The sequence below is a fragment of the Sinocyclocheilus anshuiensis genome, unplaced genomic scaffold, assembly GCF_001515605.1.
Source record: "Sinocyclocheilus anshuiensis isolate Anshui unplaced genomic scaffold, SAMN03320099.WGS_v1.1 scaffold1561, whole genome shotgun sequence".
NCBI classification, from domain to species: domain Eukaryota; kingdom Metazoa; phylum Chordata; class Actinopteri; order Cypriniformes; family Cyprinidae; genus Sinocyclocheilus; species Sinocyclocheilus anshuiensis.
The window spans coordinates 809,686-821,164 of record NW_015536630.1 but is presented as its reverse complement, the minus strand read 5'-3'; the positions used below and the strand labels follow the sequence as shown (position 1 = coordinate 821,164).

General features: G+C 32.7%; 1 protein-coding gene across 4 annotated transcripts in view; it reads right to left on the bottom strand.

The window, feature by feature from the left end:
• Nucleotides 1-11,479, bottom strand: part of LOC107653762 (bifunctional epoxide hydrolase 2-like) — a 23,498-nt gene that overhangs the window by 2,427 nt on the left and 9,592 nt on the right. For 3 of the 4 annotated variants that reach the window (XM_016440600.1, XM_016440595.1, XM_016440587.1), the window contains 8 exons: nt 9,124-9,209; nt 8,872-8,983; nt 7,894-7,968; nt 6,034-6,070; nt 5,661-5,763; nt 4,542-4,611; nt 3,976-4,056; nt 2,814-2,872 (listed from right to left, as the gene is read on the bottom strand). In XM_016440600.1, the coding sequence (XP_016296086.1) occupies nt 2,814-2,872; nt 3,976-4,056; nt 4,542-4,611; nt 5,661-5,763; nt 6,034-6,070; nt 7,894-7,968; nt 8,872-8,983; nt 9,124-9,209 (623 nt within the window). Of the gene's footprint in view, nt 1-2,813; nt 2,873-3,975; nt 4,057-4,541; nt 4,612-4,640; nt 4,753-5,660; nt 5,764-6,033; nt 6,071-7,893; nt 7,969-8,871; nt 8,984-9,123; nt 9,210-11,479 lie in introns of those variants that run through there. The other variant, XM_016440606.1, reaches the window with a different exon arrangement.

Below are 11,479 nucleotides of genomic sequence, written 5' to 3'. Positions count from 1 at the left end.
TATTAGGCATAGCCTGCCCTATAGCATGGTGTATTTTTATTTGTTTTGTTAATAAAAGTTCTACGCTAAAGTGAGTATGACGTTGTATTTTGTTGTTGCATTCAAGCAATTGATGCCGAACTGCCGCCAATTCGAAAGTGAAAGTAAAATGCGCACGGCGCTTTTAAGCTATTAAAAGAAAGAAAGCGAGGAAAAGAGGGAAAATTCAAACGAGCTAAAAACGAACAATTCCTTTACGCCGAATTGCCGCTATTTGAAAGTGAAAGTAAAATGCGCACGCAGCTTTTACAAGCTATTTAAACGCGAAGGAAAGCGAGGAAAAGAGGGAACGCCCCGCCCCCGCGGTGATACCGGTATTACCGGTGTTGTCACATGTCGATTAACCGGTGGGTTTCCTCACCGTCACAACCCTACTGTTAACGACTACAGTTCCTGGAAAAACATTGGAAACGGGACAAATATTTAAAAACAAAATGCTTAACTTCCTCTTCTGAAGGAAAGGATCTTATTATGTAAGCCTACAGTATAATATGCAACCTAATTTCTTTCTGTTGATTACTGGGTGAAATGTGACCTGGATGCCTTCTTGGGCAGATTATGTGAGATTCCTCCTGCTTTATCAGATGGGAGTTGTAGTGTTTTTGGGTTTGTATTTTTTAAATGACATATAAGAGGGATGTTTTTCTCTGTATGGTGGTTTGACCTTGAGGTGAGCTGGATCTTTCCGTCAGTGTCACGTTACTGTTATTTATGTGATTGGCTGCTTGACCGCGGTGATGGTGTTGCACAATCACCGCCCTGACCCCGTTCAATAATGGAAACCCTGGATCTGAGCAATCCTTAATTTAAAACTGAATGCTCACACCGGTCCTGATGGTAGACGCTCCTCTCTGTAAGAAATGCTGAATGGTAACGTGCTGCTGCTCTAAAAGGCTTATAAATGACAATGAACAAGTCTGTCAGGAAATAATAGTCTGTTGAGTTGACTTGTTTTAACACAAGCATCATGAACATGCTTTCAACATGATGCAATTTGCTGCTACATTTCAAAGATTTTAACACGTCTGGGTCAATGTCTTTCATCCAAATAAAAAGAGTATATATGCAAAAAGAAAGAAAAATAAATAAATACATACATACATACTTATATATATATCCAAAATATATTTATTGTATATTAAGTTTCCTGCTCAAGGAAAATTAAGCTTATTTTTGCATCATGGTGTTTTTTTTTAAATGTCACCGTTTTTAGTACCACTGAGATGCTATTATATATTTTTTTATTCTTATGAATATTTTTATATTTTGTTATCATGAGTTTTTATAAGTTTTAGCCATTTTACTGAGTGTTATCTCACTCAATTTTTTATTGTTTTCTAAATATGTAAATAATCTATTCTTTTTAAAAAGTATAAAAAATTGTATATACTTTTTATTTTCAGTTATTTTAGTATATCAAGCTAATTAAAATGCTGTATGTGTATGTATATATATATGTATGTATATATATAAATCAAGATTGAATATATTTGGTCATAAGTGCTATGCAGGCTATTTGAGATAATATTGGCTGAATAGATGGCAACACCGACTTAAAATGCAAAATGTTTGCCCTCTCTCTCTTCATCGTTTCCACATCTCAGACCTCAATTACATTAGGGTTAGGGTTAAATAAATACCACAATTATATATATATATATATATAATTTCAGTAAAGTTTATTTTAATTCCAGTAAAGCAAGCTTTTTATGATTTCCTTTTTTATGGTTCAATCATTTTTTAAATTATTTTATTTAATTATTTACTTAACAATAACTCTGTGTCACAAAGCATAAAATCTATTCTAAAAAAAAGTTTAATTTTCTTTATGCAAAAATATTATATTTGGGATGAAACATAACCTAAAAATATTGTTTCGAGTTTTCATGAGAATAACCTGGTATGTGCTGCTAAAGTAATACGACTCAAATTATTTACTACTGAAATAAGTCTAGCATTTGATCTGAGAAAAGGGACAAGAAATGATGGGAAGAAGGAGGATGCACATGTTTTCGAAAATATAAGACTCAAAAACCATGCATTGTAGGCTGTATCTTACACAGTCTATGAGCATTTAATCCACCTAACCTAACCTGACATCGTATTAACCGATTTTATTCTAGCAATTATTACACTCCCCATATAACAACAGTCAACTAAAGTACTAAAGGTCAGACAGTCCGTCAATTATTTTTTGCAATCCAATTTCCTGGAAACCAAGTATGCCTGATACCTTGCCGACATTTAAGCAACACCATGTCATTTTAAAGCCATTCAGACATGTAAATTGTCGCTATATGAGTTTTTGATTAAGTTTAATGTCAATATAATGAATCATTCTTGTTATGCAGTACATTTTCATGTCCCCATCATATATACAATGTTGGATAAAATAAAGTCAACTTATAAAGATGCAAATCATATTAGTTTTTTCACAATATCACAATTAAGTAAACATAGAGGTGAATATTAAATAATTTCACTATTTTGGTTTAAGATGTGATATTTTTTTTAATAAACTCTAAAAATGGCATTTTATTAAGATTCTTATGTACATTTTCTTAAAATAAAATATTTCAAGTAAAACTCTTTATTATATATACACTATTATTTAACTGGTGATCAATTCATATTGTTTCCCTGTATTCTTAATTTCACTTTCCAAAGTCTTTTGTAAAAGTGCCAGTTCCTCAATGACATCATCCTTCACAAAGTGGCATTATCGTTTTGGTGGAAAAACATTCGCACAAACATCACTTTCCAGTGAATCTTACCTCTCCGTCTGAGTCCAGTGTCCACACTCCTCAATGTGGCCTCTGGTGAGGTTGGGGACCTTCAGACAGAAACGCACAAGAGCAGCTTACAGCAGGTCAGCTTGCATGGACAATGCTAAAGTACGACATTACACATGCAATCTCGTACTGTGTTTATGTAAAGTATCGGAATAACTAATTTACATCTACAGTATGTTCAACTCACAATTTTAAACTCACCATAGACACTAATAATTTGTAAGGATGCTTAATTCCACCACAGAATAAAACTTTATTTTAACTTTATATCTCACAATTCTGACTTTTTTATTAGAATTTTGAGATATGAATTCTGAGAAAAAAAATCAAAATTGCGAAAAAAGTTTATCTCCCAATTCTAAGAAAAAAGTCAGAATTGTGACTTTTATTCTCACAATTTCATGTTTATATCTTACAATTCGGACTTTTTCTAAACTCACAAAAAAAGGTAATTGCGACTTTTCTCTCACAATTCTGACTTTTTTTTCCTCTCAATTGTTGATATATATATATATATATCACAATTCTCACTATTCTTCTCAGAACTGCAAGTTGATATCTCTGAGAAAAAATCTCTCGCAATTCTGAGAAAAAGGCAGAATTGCAAGAATAAATAAACTGACTTTTTTCTCACAATTACAAGTTTATATCATGCAATTCAGACTATTTTATCAGAACTGCGAAATATAAATTCGCAAAAACATAACCGCACCTACTCACAACTTACAATTGCGAGTTTATATCTCACAATACTAACTCTTCTTCTCAGAATTGAGTTAACATCACAATTGCGAGTTTATACCTCTAAGAAAAGTTTAGCTTACAATTCCGAGAAAAAAGTCAGAATAGCGAGACAACTTGGAATTGTAAGAAAATAGTTAATATCTCACAAATCTGACTTTTCCGAAAATGTTTTCTCAGAATTGCGAGAATTCTGATGTTAACTCATTGACGTTAATCTGTGTGATAAAAAGTTGTTTTTTTTTTTTTTTTATTCCGCACCGTAAATAAGCTTCCATAAATCTGTGAGTCTGAGGACGTGAACAACTCAGAGTAAAAATCTCCACGTCGTTATTATGGTAATTATAACATGAGGTGAATGCAGCATTAACATAATGGAAGAATAACAAAGTTGCAGTCTCACCAGGTTCTCCATGCCTGTGGCAAAGGCTGGCAGAAGAACAGGGTCCTTTCCTGCGGTCACCATTAAAGCTGGCATCATGATCTGTGACGGCAGATGCACTGTCATGTACTTTTCAACTAATCAAATCAGTTTTGACAGTCTTAAGGAACTGACTAAAAATGCAACAAGATGAGGTATATAACATATTAGATTTTTGAGAATAATGTCAGAAGTGATATTTTAGTATCAGGCTTGATTTCATTTGCAGCATGAAACAACATTTAACAGCATCAATCAAATAATCTGCATCAGTATATTTTAAAAGTGCAACTGATTTTAAAGAAGAACCGGTTATTGATTTCCATTCCATATAAAGACACATTTATGAGTGATGCAGCCAGAGCTAAAGCACTTCAGCTCATCATGGAGGAGCAGATGTTGGGGCAAAGGCAACAGACACCTGACCATCTGCTCCGCTCAGGCTGCAGGACTGTGTTAGATGTGGTGTGGAATTGCTGGAATAAGCGACACTTGGGTATTTCTGACAGTGACGTGTCAGAGAGCGGGAGCGCGGTGAGGACACTTGCCTTGCCCCTCGGCCTGGAACACATCCAACGCCAGTTCCTCTCCCCGTTACGGTACCAGTTCAGAGGACCCCTGAGGCAAAACCAGACCCTCAGTGACAACATGTCATCTATGCCACGTGCATGAGCATGCATTCATTATCAGTGCCTCACGTTTAAAGGCATAGTTCACATAAACATTCTGTCATTTCAAACTCATGTGATTTCCTTTATTCTGTGGAAGAACAGACCACAAAAATAGTCAATTACTTTCAAAATATATTGGAAAAATAGCTTTGTGTGCGGAAAATCTCATCTGCACTTCTACATATTCATACTTGATGTAACACTTTCAATTACATGCAGAGATTCATCAAAATTATTGATCTAGCATAAAAAAATTGTGTGATCCTGTTGTGATCAAAATGCATGCATGCATTATATAACTGTGTGTGTGTGTGTGTGCAAACAATAAAACAAAATACATAAATACAAATATATTAAATAAGAAATATTAAATACAGGACAAGTGCATATGCAAATATATATATATATATATATATACACACACACACATATACACACAAAAGTATATGTAAAAAAATACAAAATATATTGTATATTATGTTTTTTTGCAGAAATAAAATTAAGTCACAAAGTATAAAATCTTAATGATCCTAATTATTTAATAAAAAAATTATTTTATCATCATAAAAATCATACAGGTTTAAAATCAACATGATGATGTGTAAATGATGACAGATTTATTTATTTTTGGGTGAAATACTGTTATGAAGAGATTTAACAATTTTTTTTAATTTCCTTTTTTTTAATAACTTTCATTTTTATTTTAAAGCTAAACAAAATATAAAAAACTTTTTGAAGAAATATGAAGCCATAGCACAACATGATTTAGTCTAGCAGGACATCTGCCTGGAACAACATCCTTTTGGACTTGAAACAACACTGATATCAATCAGAACTCACACTTAAAATCAGAAGGAAAGGATAGTTTGGTAAGACTTAAAAACTGCATGCCAAAAATGAAAATGTTCCAGTAATAACATGTCCTACTTGAGTAAATCACGATGCATATGAATGCACATAAATAAGATGCAGTTTTTGCCCATTTGCTGAGTGTACCTGAAGCCGCTCTTGGTGAACTGCTGAACATAGTACTGCAGCGCAGACTCGCTGAGAATAGCACTGCGGGGTGGATCATCCAGTGACCCCACAAACAATCCACCTGATAAAACAAAAGAGCAGACAAGGAAAACAAAACGATAAGGCCAGTGCAGTCATGCAGTCTTTTGAGGCTCGGAGCACAAGCGGTTTGTACCGTTCTTCTCGAGTGTGACTCAAATCACACATGCATTCATTCCTCAATACAAAACACTGAACTAAATCAGAAGCTGACTGCATAAAAGAAGCTATTTGAATTGCTGAAGCTAATGATGCTTCCAATCATTCTCTATTGTTCATCAAATAATGAAAAGCAGAAAAACAACTTTCTTACCTCTCTGGCAGACTCCTGCGGTGCTAGGAAATGATTTCTGCAGATTATAATAAGATGTTTTAGGTGGTTGCCAGTGTTATTCTAGTATTATTTATATACTATTATAGTATTTAATAATATTTTGAATTAGCTTTTTTATATTTTCAGTTTTCAATTTTAATTTTGTTTAAAATTTTTGTCATTTTTATTCATTTTTTAATATTTAATTTTTATCTGCAATTTTTATATTTCAGGTTTATTTTTAGTAGTTTTAGTACTTCAACTTAAGCAAAATTAAATAGAAATGTTGCCAATGGTGACTAAAATAAATAAATAAATACAAGAAAAATATATACAATGAAATATAACAATGAAACCTAATTACAAAATATTAATAAATAACAGTTTGTTTTATTTAATATTTTGAATTAGCTTATATTTTTATATTTTCAGTTTTTATTTTAATTTTAGTTGAAGTTTACTAATGTTTGTTTTTTAATTAATTAATTTCTGTTTATCTTTAGAAATGTTGCCTTTGCAACTAACTGAAATAAAGAAAAACTGAATAATGTAAAAATAAAAGCTAATTCAAAAATATTAATAATTACAATAATTTTAGTTTAAAAATGTATTAATATTATTTAATATTTTGCATTAGCTTTTATTTTTATACATTTAGTTTATATTTTAGTTTTAGTAATTTTATGTACTTTTATGTTTTATATTTTGTTTTTTAGTTCTGTTTACTTTTCATTTTTATTTCAGTTTCAGTTTAGTAATTTTAGTAATTCATCTTAAAAATTTTGCTTTGGCAACTAACCGAAAAAAAAAAAAGTTTAAGTCATCTAATATTTCTGCTTTATTTATTTCAATTTACAAAAATGCATTTGCTAATGTATTCTGTTTTTTAGCACATTACTATGTGATTTCTACTGTGTTTCTCTATGACAGTCTGGTTATTAAATATAGCTCAGGTCAGATTTTTTCATACAGTCCTTCCTTTGTAATAAGAGACTACAAGTCCTTTCCTTTTTAAAAGGTGCTGCTATGTAGTAAGGATGTGAATTACACCTCAAAAAATGTGCAGCTGGTTGGGGAAATCTGTGCTATTACTTTTCTAAGCGATCAGACTTACAATTTTCACCTGGCGGACCATAAAATTGGCTTAAAAAGTCCCAGAATCACATATAATGAGACCAGAATATCACAGAGACTAAAGATGATTTAGATGCAGGTAGCCACACGCTCATTAAGATGCAGCTTGTGGCTACCTGAGGCTGAGCGATGGCCTGCCGTTTGTGATTCATTAGTCCAGGATCAGAGTCCTTTAAGTGGCCCGCATTATGATGCCGGGTCATTCAGCACCAACCGCACGCCTCGCCTCTTTGATCTCCATCAGCGCTGGCTTTTTGATGCCGGCGATAAGCAATATAAATATCTAACAGATAACCGTGTCACTTCAGATGAAGGGAGAATTATACTCATGCATAAGGTTCCTGCTCTGTCAAGATGTTTGCTAGCGCAACATGAATTATAACTACATTATTGAACGACTTTTTAAAATGCATGCATGATTATGATCTTGAGGAAATCTTGGTCATCTATTAACTTCATAAATACTCACAAGTGACTTTTAAAGAATCATTTAACACATTAAAAATACTACTGACACAAAGCTATCATAATGCTTTAGAAAACATGAAATATAGTGCAAATGTCTTATATACCAAAACCCTTTTATGGTGTTTTTCCCATTCTGAGCTTGACAGACAAGGTCAATATGAACTGTCATTGTATGAAAAAAAGAGCTGTTTCTTTCTCAGCTTTGCATCTCTAATGAAATTCATTTAATGAATGTAAAATTAAACTCAGAAAACTTACAGTTTCATTACTTGCAATGAACATCAGTTTGAAGGTTCGCTCAAGGTTTTTCTCCAGTTCAGCCTCTGCAACACCCTGATACAACAGAAATAAATATTAAATAAATAAATAATAAAAATACAGCAGTTTATTGTTAGTTAGATGTTAGCTTAGGTCCATTAAATAATATATATATAGTTAGTAGAATGTCCCTAAAATGCAAGATATGGGGCAAAAATGGCCCTGTTTGAGTTTTTGTCTCATATTTACATCATATTAAGCAATATCACATGATGATAATGATAATATAAATTATATATATATATATAAATGATAATAATACAAATTATTAAAGGTATAGTTCACTCACCCAAAAATGAAAATGTTGTCATCATTTACTCACCCTGTATATGTAATACATTTTATGTTGAATCAAACAAAATATTTCTTGCAGAAGCTACTTTTTGTAATGTCTGTTTGATGCAACAATGAACAATGACTTTAAATTATCTTTTGGGAGTCATTTCTCAGCCAAATTTGATGTGCGATTAATTAATTAGATTAATTAATCGGCACATCATGTAATTAATTAAATTATGTATATATAATTATTTTCTATTATTGTTGTTGTAATTATATTAACAAATAATATCTGATTTTAATAATGTAAAATGTTACCATATTACCAAAGTCTGGAGCCTTAAGTGGAACATTATTGTAAATTGTTACCCTATTAACATATTTAAATATATATTCGAAATTCTAATGTTAATATAATATATATAAAAATATTTAAATATTACAATTAATATAATACAAAATCATATATTATAATCAATGTATAATTAAAAAATATATAATACATAATATTAACTATTATCTAAAATCTATATACGCCTATGGAGAGTTCCCGTAAACCACAAATACAAGTATGTGTGTGTGTGTGTGTGTGTGTGTGTGTGTATAAATGAACATAATTCAATATTGATAATCACTCACAGGCTTCTGGAAATAGATCTGGTAATCAAAGATCGGCATGGTCTTGAGTTTCTCCATTGGATTTGTTTTTGGATCCACAGGAAAAAGAGGTGTGTTGAGAGACGCCACGGCCCTGCATGTCAAAATAAAATGATTAACATGGGAAGAAAAAGTGTGCATTTCTGTGCACTGTGCATAACAGACATCAAACTAAACCAACACTCATGACATTCTTGAATCATTTTGTTAATGATTCTCTCTGAAATGCAATACCTCACTCTCTCAGGATGGAACTGTGCCATGTTCCACACCAGAGCACCGCCCCAGTCATGACCCACCAGAATCACCTGTGGGATGCCCTGCGGAGCAGAAAGACAAAACTATAAACTCATCTATGCAATAATGATCACACTACAACCAGGACATGTCATGACATGGGAAATCATATTTCAGTCCAAAATCAAAAGAAATCTCAGAAATAATTTATACTATTTTAGGATTAAGATTTTTTGTTTTTTACATAGTAACAAATGCATGTACTTTCATCATTATTCTTAATGAAGCTCTTATTTTCAATTGTTTTTCCTACATGACTCAAATTGCTGAAGGCAATAAACAAAAAAACCAAGGTATAAAACTACCTGAACTTCACAGGAACACTACATGACATAGAAATTACCGTATTGACCCGAATATAAGACGATGTTTTTTTCTTGGAAATACGTCTGAAAAAACGCGGTCGTCTTATATTCAGGGTCTAGACTTTGACATGTCAATAATACACCCACAACAATAGGTGGCGCCAAATACGCATACAACGAGTGTGCCATGAAATACGTAATGTAATGAGTGTTGTAAAGATCACGAGTAAAAACAAAAGAAAACCTTACAGCTGCATGAGTCGTGACTGTCACGTTAGCCTGATGGGACCAAACTCTCTTTGTGATTTTAAAACGTAAGACAGTACCCAGATTTGAAGACTACAGTAAGATTTAACTTCTACTGTTAATAACATTTTTGGTAGGCTACTATTAGATGGATAGCCTAAATGTCCTAATTCAGATGGGCTACCTGTTTTTTTTGTTTTTTTATGTTATATCAAAAAGTGTATATTTTTTAAATGTGATTGTTGGTACATTTTACCAGTTTTTACCATACTTTCAAAACAAAAATTAAAATAGGAAAAATATGCAATATGAAAATAATCGAAGACAAAATGTGTTTTACTGAGAAAAAACAAGATTTTGCTTTTAAAAAGCCTTTTTCCAAAAGGTACATCTGGAAAACGGGGGGTCGTCTTATATTCGGGCCAATACGGTATATTTCAGTACAAAATCAAAAGAAAACTATATATAGGCTACTACTTTTTCTGAATATGTTTTTCATTGTAACATTTGCATGTACTTTTATGATTCTTTTCAATTAAGCTCTTAATTTCACTTTTAAATAAACAAATCAAATTGCTGAAGGCGATAAACAAACAAACCAAGGTCCACAACAACTAGATTAAGTAAATAAAAGCTTTGAATATTCATCCTTTATCCTTTGCAAAATCCTGTCCCCTTAAGTTACCGTTGCTACGTTCGACAAGCCATGCCACTCTCACACCAAACATCATGTTCTCATGCAGTGAAATATACATATCGCGGAACAGTGACAGACAAGACAGAGCAGGTTTCTTTTGGTATGAGACAAAGTGATTTTGTCATTTTTTTAAAGAATTTCCAACAATAAAAAATACCATTTTGTGTCAGATCGCTGTAGCATCTCAGTTTAAGCGCATGTGAACCGATCATCTTTCCATATTTACTTAAAGCATGAAATAAACATGAATGAACATCAGAAGGTATCTTGTTTCAAATGCACACCATTTTTCAAGTTCAAGTCCACCGAGGTTAATCTACTCTCCTGTCTAGTTTGTTTGTCTGACAAAATGGCAGATCCGGCCTTATGATTGGTCAGATCGCCTGTCAATCAAACTCTCAGTGAAGGGTCAATTAACATCATTCTAAAACCAAGTCAAGGCAGTCTTGAAGAAACTGTACTGGCCCAGTATCTGTTTGTCTCAATCCCATACACAGTCAAAAATTACAGATCACTTCCTCTAGCACAATGATTCGTGTTTCTCTCTGCCTTATTTACATGATTAGACCACCAACTGTAGCAAGTAATTAGAGGATAATGACCTCTTTCACACCCACCCACCCCGTTATACTGCCTGATGGGAAATAAACTCAACGCCACACACTAGTACTCACATAAGATTCTCATGCCTTACACGTCACATTGTTAAATTCTTAATTATGATTGGTTGCAAGGAGTTGCCAGGTGAATATATGTAAAATAAGTCAAATATATGACCAAAAGCATTTCATTTATAATAATTTAATTGCTTCAAAACAGGACGAAATCTCACTGCATGTCATTGACAAAGAACATGCTGAAAGAGACTAGGCTTGCCGTGATAGACGGTGCTGACGGTGATGTTAAGCCGCAACACCGGTTACGTCACTTGCCCACCGCGGCACCGACCCCCACCGTCGTTTTGATTTTTTTATAGTAATAAAAATCATTTAGTTCAGTAAAAGAACATACACTACAATTAAAAACTGAACGTGGATGCTTCAAT